This window comes from Eptesicus fuscus, chromosome 12, assembly GCF_027574615.1.
Source record: "Eptesicus fuscus isolate TK198812 chromosome 12, DD_ASM_mEF_20220401, whole genome shotgun sequence".
Lineage (NCBI taxonomy): Eukaryota > Metazoa > Chordata > Mammalia > Chiroptera > Vespertilionidae > Eptesicus > Eptesicus fuscus.
In genome coordinates this window covers 74278045-74294855 of record NC_072484.1, presented here as the reverse complement: position 1 = coordinate 74294855, position 16811 = coordinate 74278045, and the positions used below count along the sequence as shown (strand labels likewise).

The following is a 16811-nucleotide window of genomic DNA, read 5'->3' as shown; positions in this document are numbered from 1 at the left end:
TGCTTGGTGATAGCCTGGGACCCTATAGCAACGAAGGTAGAACATAGAGAAGGGGAGCCAAACAGTTCTGCTTTCATCCCTCTGCTTTTTCTATTTTCCTCAGAGACACAGAATCTTAGAGCTGGAAGGGGTCTAAGAGGTCATCCCGTCGTACCCTACCCCAAGTCTCACAGCCCTAACAGGTCATCTGGTCCCTGCTGGAGCATTCCCAGTGCAAAGAATACTGTAGTTAGAATACTAATTGCCACATACCTGTCTTAAATCAACTCAACATGCATTCTGAAAATGCCCAGTATTCCCCACAATAAGCAAATGCCATATATAGTATTCCTGTGTTCACCCCCACCTCTCAGGACGCTGACAGACATCGCAGATCAGCCATGGCACCCTTTCCTGCTGATGCTGGATGTGGCTTCAGAATCCTCAGCAGAGAGCTCCAGAAAGTCGCCACTGATCAGTTTATGTTGGCAAAGGAAATCAACTAATTTTCCAACCCTGTTCTAGCAGCTTGTCTTCAGTCAAAAACCACTTTCCTATAACTCCTGCTCATTGCTCCTAATCTGCCTTTAAATGCAACAAGTTTGCCCCTTTCTCCAAAAACAACCCTACATATCTCACTACATCTAAACTTATCCCCCACTTACACCCTGGCAGGCTCAAGCCCAGTCCCAAGGACAGGGTGACCTGGGCGGGTCAAAGTAGAGCTCTAATTCTGGGATGATCAGGATGCCCTCGTAGTGTTTCAGGGTCAGAGACGAGTGTGTGCAGTGAGGGCCATGGGGCACTGTTCTGCTTGCGGGAACTGGCTCCAGACACGTTAGGTCAACCTAGAACAGGAGTGGCTTTTGGGGGAGTCCAATCTTAAGGAGCAGAGGAAAGAAGAGGCAGGGAAAAGGAAGCAAGGAATAACATGGTTGAGCTCACGAGGATACTGAAAACCAATCAAATGAAAATGCTCCCAATTACACATCAACCTTTATCATATCACTGCTGTCTCCTTTCTGTACCTTCTGACCATGCATACTCAGTTCCCAGTATAAAGCATGCACTTACTCACAATCACTCACAAAGCACTAACTAAGACCAAGACAGAGCTCTGTGGCATGGCTCTAGGCACACCTTCGCACTCATTCACTCATTTAAGTTTTTAAATCAAGTAGCTGTTAAATATCTATGAGGCATCAGGATCAGACTGGAGCTGGAACCACAAGGGCTACGACAATGCTATTGCTGCCACCATGGAATTCACAATCCATCTGTTTCAGAGGCAAGTAGAGAACTCCTTAAGATATAAAAGGGGTTATACAGTACAATCCATTTTGCATGGATTTTCTCTTCAGAAGGCATGACAGTTAAAATTAAGATACATACCATCTTGATCTACTGAACTAGCAAAATTATCAAAAAGAAAATTCAATAATTTAGCATTTTTTTCTAAGTACCAAAAACAAATCAACATGTGCTCCAGTGCCTCAGAAACAAAACAATCGGGTGAGCTAAAGCTTCAGGTTAGCAAATCCAGGCTCCCTCCGATTCTCAGTGTAAACCCACAGCTTCCTCGGGATCATGATTGCTCTTCCCTGAAGACATTCTATCCCTCATCTCTTCTCTCCTCAGCCAATGTCCACTGAGCTCCTAAAACGTGCCTGGCATTAAGCATGAAAACTGACATGCAGGCAGCCAACTATGGTAGAGGGGATTTAGCCTAGGGTCTCTGGCCCATAAGTGTATTTGCAACAAATATTTATTGTCAGTGAGATAAGTGTCAATACCATGGTTTGCACAGAGGGCCAAAATATCGGGGGTCAGGGCAAGGTCTGGAGAATCTGGCATCTTAGCCCCATCCTGAGCACATGCGGGAAGCGGAGGGTAAAGCGTGAACCAGGTGAGGAAGGGCCTCGTAAGCAATACTGAGGTCAGAGAGAAGGCTGAAGTGGACTGGACGATATCTAGCCCCATGGACATTCTGCCCACATGGAAGGACCAGGACTTCTTCCTGAGGATGAGCGGAGCCACTGAGGGACCTCCACCAGGGACTGAGGAGGCCAGATCTAGAGGGTCAGACAAAACCAGGCAACGAGGTATAAAATGGACCAAAGGAAAGCAGAAATGAAATCAGGGAAACTAATTAGCTCAGAGAGAAAATTAGGAAGGAAAAAATGATGTCTGAATTCAGACACTGTAACTGGAAATGAAAAGAGATGTACAGACTTGAAAGGGGAGTGAAGAGTGAGAGGCAGCACCTGGCCAGTGTGGCTCAGTGGCTGAGTGTTGACCCAGGAACCAAGAGGTCACCAATTCAATTCCAGGTCAGGGCACATGCCCACGTTGCGGGCTCGATCCCCAGTAGGGGCATGCAGGAGGCAGCCAATCAATGATGCTTCTCTCTCATCTCATCAATGTTTCTATCTCTCTATTCCTCTCCCTTCCTCTCTCTCTAAAAATCAATAAAAACATATTTTAAAAAAGAATGAGGGGTAGAGAAGTCCAAACTTGGTGGTGGATGATTACAGAGAGTGAGAAAGAGAAAGGGGTCTAGGAGGCCCTGGGTAGCTCACTTAGCTGTGATGGAGTACTGTGCGCTTCACAGAGATGATGAACGAAGTGCTGTGGGGGTGCTGAATGGTGTGTAAAGATGCTGTGTTGAGGCTTGGACATGGGGCCTCAGGGATACCCAGGACATGGCTGGCTCCACAGGTGTGGAACACTGCAGAGTGACCCGAGCTGGGGTCTCATGCACCTCGATGGCAAGGAAGCCACATTGTTGGGGGGAAAGAGTGGCACCCTGCAGGAAGGCTGGCCCAGGTTACCAAGAGCCCTCAAAACTCCAAAATGCAGTGGTCTATGGACACAGCAACTGATATTTCCCCAGCAAACACCGGCTAAGAAAACAGTCTTAATCCACGTATGGGGTTAGGTTTAAAATTCGCTAAGACATTCTGTTCTACCATAAACGTGGATTTGTAAGTAGAAGCCCTATGGAAGAGGACCACGACAGAGATGGTTACAGCCACGGAGGTAACGACTGTGATTCAAGGTGCACCTTTCCTGCTGGTCCTCTGGGAAAGTCTACCAAGGAAGGAGAGAAGGATGGAGTGAGAGGCACACCTTCCGTATGAACAAAGTGGGAAAATTCCCGATGAACAAACGGCAGTTACATTTGTCAGTTACTTTGAGATTCAGCTGTGGAAAATTCCACACATAGGAATGGTCAAACAACTGTTTTCCTTTCTTCCTTCTTTTCTCATAAAAGGAAGAAGGTGAAGGCCTCTAGTGGAGAAGAGAGTTCTGGAGAAACCACTTCGGCTGAGACTGCGACAGAAACGGCTCTTAAGTTGAAGTGCTCAGAGGCAGGACTGCACAAAATTACAGGGTTTGTTAGGGGAGGCGGGGGGCGCTGCAAACTGGCCTGAATGTGACTTAGAATGCAAGGTGAAATCTAAAGAAGCATCTAATCAGTCTAGGAAGGAGTTGAGTTGAGATCAAATTATAATAATGCTAAGTGAAACCATTTGACTTTGCCATTTCTGTAGGTTAAAAAAAAAAAAATGGTCAGATATCAGCCATTGCCCATGATTTGGCGGAATGCTCAGGGTTGGAGATCACCTTGGCCAGGTAGACCGAGCTGTACTGCTTTACAAAGACTGCTTTGCATGGCTATTTCTGTTACTACTTAATGCTTTCTGTGCTCAAGATTATTAACAATCGGTTTTTATTTCAGAAAAAAATAAAACGTGAAGGAAAAGCCTTATTAATCATAAGGCAAAATTACCAAGAGAAAAGCATTCTCTAATTATAAAGGGGAAATTCTTTCAAAGGGGATTCGGGGAAAATCAAAATCCCAGTTAAAGCTGGAAGTATCCATGCCTGGAGTTAGAAACTGGAGGAAAACAGCCTACTCGCTACCAAATGCAGTGAGGGGTTCCTGCATGTCGCCTGCCTCACCTGGGGTCCCCCCAGCACCTTGCTCTCCCCCCTGGGAGCCCAGAGGAAAAACAGAAAGCACTCTTCCCTGCAAAGGCCTGGATCGCTCTGGCCTTCCTCTGCTTCCTGTGGCAGGAGCCCCTCGCCCACCTGGCCCACTGCATGCCTGTGCCCAGCATGGCAGCCTGAGGGCGTGTCAGGCACAGACACACGCAATGATGACTCCAATAACTGGGCACTTCCAGGAAAAAGGGCGGCACAACAGAGGCCTCCAAACCACCGTCCTGCCTGTCTACCCCCAATGACCCTGAGAAGCACAGGTAGAGAGATGCCATGAGCCCCGAGACCGGGGTGGCCCGCCACACAGCACTGACTTCGAGGGGCCCATCCACAGCAGTGCTACAACTCCCTCTGCAGGAAATGCAGTGCTGCAGGAAGTAATCAGAGTCCGGCAAGCCCGCAATATCCAAGGCCTGGGCGGCCAAGGGGAGACGTGAGCTCTGCCAGCAGAAAGGCTAGAACAGTGACGGGCAACCTTTTGAGCTTGGTGTGTCAAACTCCGCCAAAAAACTGAGCATAACTCGGGTAGTGTGTCACTTTGAGGAAAAAACATTATTTCGCAAATGTTTCATCCTCAGGAGCAGCAAATGTTTCATCCTCGGCATGCGGCCACCTCAGCGGCCGCGTGTCATCAGAAATGGCTACACGTGTCAGTGCTGACACGCGTGTCATAGGTTCGCCATCACTGGGCTAGAAGGTGGGTGCAGCTCTCAGCTACTCTCTGACCCAGTTTTTTAAGAGGGGTGCAGGCCCACCCTGGTCAGTGTAGTTTAGTGGTTAGAGTGTCAGCCCACAGACCAAAGGGTCTCGGGTTTATTCCCAGTCGAGGGCAGGTTCAATCCCTGGTAGGGGGCTTATGGGAGGCAACCAATAGATGTGTCTCTCTCAGATGTCAGATGTCATTCCTTCTCTCTCTCTCTCTCTCTCTCTCTCTCTCTTCTCTCTCTCTCTCTCTTCTCTCTCTCTTTCCCTCCCTCCCTCCCCTTTACTCTCTCTGAAATAAAGAGGGGTGCTGGCCTGATGCACAGTGGGAAAGAAGGGCTACAGATGGGACATTGACAGGTATCCTTTCTGTCACCACGCGTCAGCAGCACCAGAAAGAGTGACTCAGCCTCCCTCCCCAAACGGGCGGACTGTGGCTTTCCTGGCCTTGGTTTGTGGCTGGTTCAACCTGGTGGCTCCATCCCCGATAGCGTGCCAAGTGGGTGAGCAAAAAAGGTCAGGCCGAGGTCAGAACACTGGGGCACTGAGAACATTAGATGCCAAAAGCAGAGGTTTTGACAAATACGGGGCTAACAAAAACAAACAAACAGTGAAGACCAGGGCCCCCACCTCTGAGTGGCCCAGCTTCTCAGGCCTCCCCAGCCCACAAGCCACAGCTGGTGAAGGCCCGGAACCAGCAGATCCATCTCCAGCAGGCATGCTACCAGGCAAGTGCTCACAGGAAGAGTTTCAAACGTGGGAACACAGAGAAGAGGCGGCTAGCTCTCCCTCGGGGAGAGGGGACGTCACACGAGACTCGTGTTCGCTAAGTGGTCGCCACACTGAAGCATCCAGGCCCCCAGACTCGGAGTGCTCCCTGATGGAAGCAAAACACACCCACGGAGGGCGAGAAAGGCCCTTCGTAGGAGCTGACATTCCCAGACCAAGTTTACAAAATAAACAGGAAAAGGTCCCCAGAGAATCCTCTCACTCTATCGTGTGGTAAATATCAGGCCCATTTAAAAAGTGAATAAAAAAAATAAATAAATAAACAAATACCATGGGGAGACATGCATAAAATTCTTTAGCGAAAGAAAATGAAATAGACATCACACCCAAGAGTTAGATGGAGAATATGCCCTTGAAAAGGATTTGTCCCGGGACATGGACGTGCACGTAAGCAATCATTTTGAATTTCCAAATAAAGTTGTCAATGCTTCCCAAAGTAACTGACAAATTTAACTCAGTGACAACCAAAGTTACAAATCGCTTTGTAAGAACAACTATAAAGTTCATTGGCAGGAATAAGTGTGCCCTAGTCACCAGGAATGACAAAGACTATAAGGAATGATCGCCGCAGGCCTGGGGTGGGTTCAGAGGCTCACGATTTAGGACGGAGATGAAAGCCTGTCTGTCCTCACAGCAAGTTCAACCAATGCAGCAAGTTTCCAGCGGGGATCTTGTCAAACAGCTCTGGCCTCAGTCGGTGCTCCGCCTACTCTCCGCCTCCATTCCCATGATAGGACAGCGCTGTCCATGTAGTAACAGGATGTCCAACCTTAGATAATCACAGAAGGGCTTGAGGGGGAGGGGCGGAAGACAGTGCTGAGCTGTGCACGTATTGAGCAATGCCAGGGCGAAGGGTGTGGGGGATAAAGAAAACATTCGTGTTGGACCGGAGAACCAAGTGCGTGAAGTAGCAATGACAACTGCTGCCCAGCTACAATGAAGTCAGGCTTTTCTACTTTAGATAACTGTTATTCTCATGTCATAGAGTGTGAGGCCATTAGTCAGAGGACTCAAACTTATATGCCTAGGAGGCACAGAGGCCACAAAATAAGTGGAGCAGCCCAGGAGTCATACAAAAGGGAGTGGTGGGGACTGTGGTAAACACAGCCCAGCATCCCAAGTCAAGGGGCAGCTCCTTCCAACTCCAGCTACTTGTGGCCACACAGCAATGAGGACCTGTGTTGGCACAAGTGTTCAGTTTTTCACAAGAAGCCAGAAATCCATATATTTACATCAAATCTCCCAATTTTAAATGTTCACGACTATTTTAAAATTTAACACGATAGATTGGCAAACAAAATGCCTGCAGGTTCACTGGTCCCACGGGCTGCCAGTTTGTGCCAGCCGACACAATTCCCTCCTATCACAGCGACTCAGCAAAGGGAGACATCAAGGGAGGAAGGACCTCATCCTCCACCCTGGCCTCAACCCCCAGGGGCTGGTGGCAGAGTCCACCAGGGCATTTGTGCAGCTGTGTCATCCACATCAAAGCTGGGCCATGCGGCTGCCATCATTGATCCCTGACATCCTGACGAAGCACAGAAAGCTCACAGCAAGAGGCAGAAGAGAGGCATGTTCCTCCAGGCCAGCAGGTGTGCCACAGGACCAGAGTCGGGGATGCGAGAGTCAGGCCAGGTGTGCCCCAGGACCAGAGTCGGGGATGCAGGAGTCAAGCAAGGCTATTCCATGGACCACACGATGCTGAGCATCTGGCCTCAGTTCAGGAAGTAAGCGGCTCCCCCTTCTGCTCCCAGTCCTCACCTTGGGACTAGTTTGAGCCCCTCCCTAACCACTGTGTAGAGTCTGAATCCAACCTCGCTCTCCTCTGTTGCTCTGAAATGCCAACACACGCGCTTCAGTTTTTCTGAGATGGAGGACGTTGATTTAATTAGCATTTGATCATTTTGTACCACTGCCTTCTAGCATCATAAAAACTCTTCCTATGCGGTCTGTAATATTTCTGTTCCTCATGACATCGATGCCAACAGAAACCATCTGTCCCGAAGTCCTGATCCTCATTAAGTGATCCCCTAATAGGCAAGGCAATTTTTTCCTGTGCTGAAATATAGTTAAGTGATAGTTGGCAAGGCTCTGAATTTCTCAGGTTGTAGTTTTTGCAAAAAAAAAAAAAAAAGTCTAAAATCTGGATTAAATATTTCATTTTTAATATTGGCAACCATTAAAATATTTTTAAAAATATATTATGGGGACAAACCAAATATCTGACATTTTCTCCTAAAATGAGAGGGTCAAGCTAAAGGAGTTCTAAGACCTTATCCAGCTCTGTAATGACTGAGGTGTGTTTTATGATTCACGAATAATTTGCTTTAGGATAAAATCAACTTTCTCCATGAAAACCTAGCCCTTAAGAGGCAGCTTCCCTTCAGGTGCAGCCAAGAAAGGTGGCTGGTCAGACTAATTCTCCGTGTCTGCTTCTCCCTTCTTCCCCAAAGTATATCACCTATATGCAATTCCTAAACACAGAAGACAAATGCCATAAAACACACTGAACAGCCATGCCCAGCCCCTCCCAGGAGCTCCTCTGGGGCAGGGCTGTGTCTCAGTTACACTGTCGAAGTTCCCAAGAAGATACCACTCTAGGTCTTACTGCAATAAGAATAATTGTGAGGTACAAATTCCACAGTAGATTTATATTAAATACTGTCTATCGAGAAAAAAAACAACAACCTTTAGATCATTAGCTATAACCATCCAAGAATAATAAGCCAGATAAATATTATTTCTACATGTTGTACATTTAAGACCTATTCCCAGCAGCCGGCTCACATTTTTTGGAGAGCACTTGGCTACACCGTAACTCAAAACCTATCTTTACTTCTCAGCAGATGCATCCTCTACTAAAAGCAACAGATTCCTGGGCCTTACAAGGGGAGCTGACAGAGGGCCGAGTGCAAAAATAAAGATAAATTAAACGAGTTCTAAAAGCAGATGTGGAAAGCAGTGGGTTCTCCAAATGCGCTTGTTTCCCTTGGATCCGGGGACTTGCACATGGTCACACCAAGTGGAGTTCCTAAGGTACTCCATGCAGGAACTCCTCCACGGCACTGGACAATCAACCACCTCATCATGTGTTTTTTGTTTTTTCCATTGATCTTAGAGAAAGGAAGGGACAGAGGGAGGGAGGGAGGGAGGGAGGGAGGGAGGGAGGGAGGGAGGGAGGGAGGGAGGGAGGGAGGGAGGGACATCAATCGGTTGCCTCTCACACACACCCTGACAGGGAATCAAAACTGAGCCACAGAGGCCAGGCTGTCATATCAGGGGTTCTGGAATGCCATCTTGACCAGGCTGAGGTCAGTCAGTTCCCCTTGCCCAGCAGCTCAAGTCCACACCCCCAACCACCTGCCCTGTGGGCTCTCACACTCTAGGCCATGACATTCCCACCGGAATCACCCAGGGCCAGGTAACCAGAAAACCAGGGACAGCCCTAAATTCCAGGGCCCCCGGAAATTCTTCACACTGGCCACTCCTAAACCTGCTTCCTCCGCCTCCCCATGGAAACCACAACATGGTGCTGCCCCCTGAGGACTCCGCGTGACCCCGGGTAGCATGCTGAGTTCTCCCCAGGAGACTGTGAATTACAAAACTGAGACTCTTTCCAGTTTCTCTCTGTTGATCTGCATCTAGGGTGATATAGTTAAAAACAGTTGGACAAATAAAGAGGTGATGTGAAGGTCATCCCGATCGCAAATGTCGCCTGGCTGCCAGCCGGTGATCAAGCCCGAAAAAACCTCCATGAGAAGTTGTTCAAAGTCAGGAAGGGGTGACTCAACATGTGGCCTAGGAAAAATTATAGTTTCCTTGTATAAAAATTCAAAAGTCACACCCCCAAATCTGTCATTTACAGGTCTCAGAAGGTACTTTCCTGGCACGCGTTTCGGTCAAATACTTCAAAATGTGCTGAGGTTTGCACAGCGCCCTGGTTACCCGGTGTCCTCCAAGACTTAGCTGATGTGAGGCAGCCATGCAAACACACCTCCCCGCCTGGAAACAGACATCTTGTTGTCAGCTGCAGGGGCGTGGCGCACATGCTCGTGTCCCAGGTAACACATGGGAACCTTCTGCCTCCAATACATGGACGCTCCTGGGAAAGCCAAGTCTAAAGGCCAGGCCCAGGTGCTGGCAATGGAAGAGCTGTCTGCAGTAAGGGTCTTACCTCAGGGGCACTATCTGCACAGCCAGAGAGCAGCAGGCGGTTGACAGGGCTCTCCCTGGTTGTGCTTGGACCTTCTGATTCGTAAACATTTGTAATTGCCTCTGGTATAGGTCAGAACACTGCCAAGTCATAAACCACCGCGAGCTTAATGATAAGCACTCCCTAAGGTAGAGCGCCTGGCGGAGGTACTCTACGTCAATGCCATCTTTCATTGTCATGAAGGACAATTCACACAATTCATGGTTTGGGGTCTTGTGTAGCCATTAAGCTTATTCTGCCCCCTAAACAACCAACCATTCCCTCGGCAGCAGGGAGGCCCTCACTACCTCCAACCGGGCCACCACATGGCTGCTCTCCAGCAGGCTTTCTCAGCCAGGCTGAGTTGTTTCTTCCTAATTCCCTCTACATAGCAGGCACTGGTAACCCTCAGATCCAAAGCCATGCCTTTCTCTCTTGCTGCCACCCCTTAGAGTCCAGGAAATCAAATACAGCATGTCCTTGAGTAACACTGTTTCATTCAACATCATTTTGTTATAATGCTCATGAGATGCCATAGGAACTTAACTCTTGTTTATATCAATTACCTATGGTCAAACTGGTTTTGTTTCATTGGTTTGACCACAGTTCCAATTAACTATAGACACGTTAAGTGAGGACTTATACTCACTCTGCCAGCCTCCCTTGCAGCTATACTGGTCATGTGACCCAGTTCTAATCCATGGGATGTCTGCAGGGGGCTTCTGACAAGAATTTTACCTTCCTGATAAAAGGAGGCTGACTACAGCTGGCAGAGCCCTACCCATCTCCCCAGCCTTGAATGTAGCTGTTTATCCTGATGATGACTCAATAAAAATGCACATATACACTCCTAGATAAGGTTAGAAGAATGACAATCAACACGTAGATGGTTGATATTAGTTCTATAGAGGTGTGTGCGCACATATGTTTTAATATTAGTTCTATAGAGGTGTGTGCGCACATATGTTCACACAAGCATTGGCTAGAGAAGACTTCTTTTTTAAAGTTAAAATGATGCATACTTTAAACATAACAATTTGTCATTTTGGACTCACTATTCAGAATTAGGCCATTTTAGGTATATTTCCTTCCATGTGTTTCAACTTATGAATATGGATATATTTATAGGTCACCTTGAAAATAAACTAGAACTTCCTCCACCCGGATTTCTGTGCCTTCCCCTACTTGAGGTGTTGGACCAGTGTGAATGGGACACGAGGGTAAGAATCAAGGCATGCCGTCTCCTCAGACACAGAAAGACAGCTGCATTGGAAAGCAACAGTGCAGGACAATGTTCTGGTTAATCTGTCTACACACCCCACAAAAGTTTCCACATAAATGTTTTAATTATATTGAGGGCAGAAATCCTTCAATTCACCAATAGAGCCTGTCTACTGACAACTTGTCATGAGGATCCATCACACACCCAGGAAAAAACTGAAGTTCAACCAAATGAGACAACTCCTTCGTCTTACGAACACCATGAACTAGAAAAGCCAGAGGCTTAGGGGCTCTCACACACACACATTTGGAATTTATAAAAGGAATAGGAACCACTCACACTGACTTGAAAACATGTCCTTAATTTTTTTTGTAATGAGCCCTAGGTTTTCTCTTTTGCTTTTGCCTTTTGTGACAGTGGTTCTCCAGGATTAGGGAAAAGGGAGGACTCAGGGTTCAGTGTGCTGTGTAATGGCACAAAACATCAGGACACGTCTCAGGGTAAAATGCAACCAGGACTGTGGCAGACAGCTCCATTCTGCCTGTCTCCAACTAACCATGGACACTCGATATTAAGTCAGCCGTTGCATGTATTTTTCCTTCATCCGAGGGAAAGGAAAGGAAGGTTTTTTCCTTATATGATCACAGAAGAGGGGCACATGTGCAGAAAAGGGGCCAGGTCTGCATTGACCTTGCTGTGCCCCACGATGTGACCACACACCAGCGAAACTGATTTTATTAGGCAAACATTCCAGCTCCTTGCGTCTCAAATTTTTCAGCTGCAAAATTAGGATAATATTAAACTATGTTAAATTTCTCTTATTATAGGTCAAAACTATTGATAGCAGTGATTTCATATGGTCCAACCTAGTAATTCCTACCTTAAAACATTCACAGGTTTTCTTATAGGATCAAATAAAATTGGTATTTATATGAAGGTGCATCAAAAAAACCCTGTAACTATGAAAAGAGCATTAACTTTATGAGCTGGAACAATAATCAGCACTCCCAACTCCACATGTGCATTGCTTTATAAAAATGAAATCATGGAGGTAGATATCAGAATTGCTCCTTATGATGCAAATTCCTGGGTGTACCCCAGACATACTGAGTCAGGAGCAGAAGGACCTGCCCAGCGAGGAATGTGCACTCGGACACATGATCTGGTGGTAACTCAAGTTGGAGAAAATACTTTTCTCAGGAAATAAATGGGCCTCTTTGGATTTGGGTGGCTTTCTGCTGAAATGCAGACTTTGCCCAAGCCCACTTAATATGTCCCCTTCTTCACCATAAAAGAGATTACAAAGAACCTAGTTCATAGTACATCCTTTTCTCTTAATAGCCAGAAAAGACTTCATATGAAAGTCAGTAAAATTAGCTCAGTCACTAATTCTTAAAAATTGATGAGACTTGATGAAGGTGTCATCTTTTGCCACAGGGTGGTTTCATCATCTTACTCCTAATCCAAGCCTTTTAAAAAGTTCTGGGTGTTGAACTTCCTGGAGGACCCCTCCCCAATCCACCCCCCAAGACCTCCCTGGCAGCAGGGGCTGGCTGCTGCATGGCCCATGGGAACTTACCCCTCAGGATGTAGTTCTGATAGTTCTGGTCGGCCTCAGCTCCCACCTTGATCAAACAGGTCAGACCTTCAGCTACCACAAATTCATGCACCAAATCCTTGTCATCCTGGCAGGAGAGGAGAGAAAAAAAATTAACTGATGAACAAAATAGATTCAGAGACATAGAACCAGAGAACAGACTGACAAATTTCAGAGGGAAGGTGAAGGTGGGGGTTGGGAGTGAGATTAACTGGGGAACGTATATGCATACTAGAGGCCCGATGCACAAAATTTGTGCATGGGTAGGGTCCCTAGGCCTGGCTGGCGACCAAGGCCGATCTGTGGGGTGACTGGTGGGGGCGATGGGAGGGGCGGGGCCACTAGCACCTGCCTTGGCCAGCCTCGGGCCTGCGGGCTGGGGGCAGCTCTTGCATTGAGCATCTGCCCCCTGGTGGTCAGTGTGCACCATAGCAACCGGTCATTCCACCTTTCAGTTGATTTGCATATTAACCTTTTATTATATAGGATATGCATAGCACATGGACACAGACAATAGTGTGGTGAAGGCTTGGTAGGGGCAAGTGTGGAGAGGAGGGGATCAATGGGAAAAAAAACAACAACAACAAAAACCAAGGGGACATCTGTAATACTTTCAACAATAAAGATAAATTTTTTAAAAAAGACACATGAAGAGAAAAAAAAAACTTCAAATCCTGTCCCAGTCCATCCTCCATGCAGACTGTGCTGTTAAAACTATGCACAAGCCTTTGAAGCCAGACCGACCCCTGAGATTGTTCTGCTCTATTCAAATGAAGCATCTCAACTGTTGCCAGAGGAATTTTACAACCAGTCTTCGCATTGTTGTTTGCCAAAGACCAAGGATTGCCTTCTGGGCAATCTAATAAAGATAAAGCAAGCGAATCCCTGACTGTCAGGAATATTTATAGTGTTCTGCTTCTCATTCTTCAAAAACCAGCAGGCTCTGCACCCTCACAGGTCCCTAGGCATGAGCCACATGAAGCTTGCTGCATTTAACAGTGCGAACATCCAACAGCAGCACAGACCATCAAGTGAAGGGTTCAAAACCCCCTGTGTCTTCCAAAGGACAGTCCTTAAGGCCTTGTAAATGGTATCAGAACATAAGGAATCAGACTCTCCATCTCCTGAGCTGTGGGCTTGCCAGACCAGCAGGAGGCAGAGCACAGTTCCCTGCATGTATCTGGAACAGCGTGCCACCCCTCCCAAGAGCCACTGTGGGTGGCCTGCAGACCTGCTCACAGAAAGCAGGCCAGGGAAGGAACCTCAGGGTCATCGACTCAGTAGTTCACAAAGAGAGGTCTCCAGACCCATGGGGAGCAAAAGGGTAACCTGGGAACTTGTGAAAAATGCAAACGCCCAGCTCCACCCCTGACTTACTTGATAGGAAAGTTTGCAGTGGAGCACACGACCTGTGCCTACCACGCCCTCCAGGTGATTGGGAGGTGCCCTCCAGGTGACTGGGAGGTGCTCAGATGGGCCTCAGCCCACTTAGGATCATCTGGGAGCTTTGAAAACGAAGCTGAAGCAGGACCCTTCCCCGGAGGACTTAACCAGAATTTCTGGGAGTGAGGCCCAGCTTTGCTCTTGAATGCCCCAGGAAATCCTAAAGGCCGGCCAGTTCAAGAACCACTGATCTAATCCTACCGTCTCTTTACAGATAAAGACTCAAGAGTGACAAACAGTGGCCACAGCACCGACGTCCCTCGCCCTCCCCCAGGGCACTCTTTCTTGTAGTAGCCACCTCTATGGAAGTGTAGGAGAGGGATCTTCCTTCTACTGCTGCGGGAGATCCCCTCAGTCGGACAGTGCCTTGTCTCAAACACAGCCAGGATAAGGCTGGAACATTCTTCCTCAATTATAACAACAGAGCAAAACTAAAAAAAACCTCAGTGATGTAAATAGTAGAAAGCTTAATGGAATAATGAAAGGTTACTCTTCTAGGAATGGTCAGCAACCCTGGTTGATCTCCAAAAAAAGAAAAAATAATGTAGACGAACTGGCACAATCCTCCAGTCTCTCTGTTAAATCAGTCCCTCATTTGGATTTTACGGCATTTTCCAATTATATGGATGGAGGACGTGAGCTCAATGTGGGCAGGCCAGGCACGGGCTCCCTTTGAACCAAGAAAGCGCTCTCGGTGTTCAGAGGGCACCGGGGGAGGGGGAGCAAGGCTTGTGCCCCGAAGGTAATGAGAGACAGCTGTGTTAGTTCAGACTTTAAGATAATCATGGCTTTGGAAAGCAAGAGAAAATGGGACAATATCATGAGTTTTTGGAAAATTACTTTACACTCCTATGTATAAAGGAAATAAAAAATAATTCTCTCTCCATCCCATATCCTTTTCCACCAGCATATGTGAAAAGTGAACATTTAGATGAGCTCATGTCTAGTCAGAAAGTTTTTCCAAGCATGTAACAATGTTTATTACTTTAACTAAAACTAGATTCACACATGACTTCATGGTGAAAAAGTGAGAACAAGCTCTCAAGAAACCACTCAAGCTAATCACTAATATTAATATCGAGTTGACTGTCTGGGAAAGGTACCTAGAAAAAACACTGGACGGAGGAGATGGTGTTTATAAAAATAATTCAGAGCCCAAAGTAAACTGTATGCACATATGTAGATAAGGCACTTTAGGAACTAAAAATGTATGGATAGTAAATGTGGAGAGTATCTTCCAAATCGGCAATGTACTAGATTTTAAACACATATCCTAAAATATATAGGTGCTAATAAGTGGTTCTTGAAACAACAAGAATGAAATCAAAATGTTAACACTAACGAATAAGTGATTATCATTGCACTTCAGAATTTTCTGTAAGAGCCATGCAATAATCTGTGATCATTTTTTAATGCCTATTAGTCAAGGAATATGCAACACAATCCAAATGGGCAATGGCTCAAGTTGTTGTTGTTGTTGTTGTTGTTGTTGTTGTTTACCCCCTAATTCCAAATAGAACCTCCACATCTAGAAAACACAAGGGATGATGGAGAGGCAGGCTCATGGGTGTGAGAAGTGATCAAGGTCCCAGACAGCTTGCAACCTGTGTAACCCATTCAATCCCCAGTGCATTCTTGCTCTGTGGTTTACAGCTGTTTTGTGTGCACGTGGGTGGTCTTCCAGACAGGTTATAAACTTCTGATGGCAAACACCTTCTCCCTTGCCTACGAGGTGTAGACAAAGGCTGCTCAAAAATATTTGTTTAATGAATAAACAGTAGAAACAGCGTCCCTGAGAATCCCGAGCCAACACTACAGAACAGGCGTGGTGAGGGGATGTGCTATAAGACCCCAAACATATTTGTTTTATTTCTTTAACTTTTCACCACAGAAAACTTTAAACATATACAAAATAAGAGAGAATAATTTAGTGAACCCCTGGTGCCAATCAAGTCATACCAATCCTGTTTCTTCTGTCACAACCCCAGTCTGCTGTCATATTAATTTGAAGCAAATCCCAGACATCACATCATTTAATCCATAAGTATTCCAAGATGTATCTCCAAAGTAGGAACTCTTTAAAATTATGTACTCATAATAAAAAAAAATTAATACTTTCTTATGTTATCAAATGTCCAGTCAGTGACCAGATTTCTGTCTCATAAATACTGTTTTCTTACAATTTGTGTCAGGATCCAAATAAGATCCACATGTGGCAATTAGTTGATATAAATTTTAAATGTATTTTAATTCGTCTCTCTTTTTTTCCCCTGGAAATTTATGTGTTGAAGAAAGTAGGTCATTTGCCCACAGTCTGGGTTTTGTTGATTACACGCCTGTGGTGTAGTGTAACAAGCACTTCTGTCCTAGATCATTTATTCACTGGTTATTGCACATAGAGCATGATCAGCTCCAGGGTTGACTTTGTTGGCTTGACCACATCATTGATGGTAGTGTTTCCATGAGGACGCACATAGCTTCTGGTTGTTTCTCATCGCTGTCACATCAGCAGCTCTGGCTGCTCAGACCTATCTATCCATTCATTCATTAGGGGTTGTAAAATCAGGGTATTCTAATTCTATCACTCCTTATTACTTCTTAGCTAGAATATTTTTATGCACAAAACTTCACTTCAACTACTGTCTGATTATCCTAAAATTCGCATAGAAAGAGGTAAATATGAGATTCTAAAACTTTACCCATTTTCAAAATTATGAGCTGGACGCTAGCATTTTCCAATGGTGAGCAATCCATTGCGTTTATTTTTTTTTTCTAGTATCATGATGAACTTATCAATGAAAACACTTGATGTGTTTTAAATCACTGAAATTATCATCCTTATTGGTGCTTACATTGTCCCATCTTTGGTCAACCAGTGGGAG

General features: G+C 46.1%; 1 protein-coding gene across 2 annotated transcripts in view; it reads right to left on the bottom strand.

Annotated features, from left to right (window-relative positions):
- FHOD3 (formin homology 2 domain containing 3) overlaps positions 1-16811 on the bottom strand; it is a 376750-nt gene that overhangs the window by 197489 nt on the left and 162450 nt on the right. For both annotated transcript variants that reach the window (XM_008158248.2, XM_008158257.2), the window contains exon 5: positions 12469-12574. In XM_008158248.2, coding sequence (XP_008156470.2) covers positions 12469-12574 — 106 coding nt within the window. The remainder of the gene's footprint in view (positions 1-12468; positions 12575-16811) is intronic.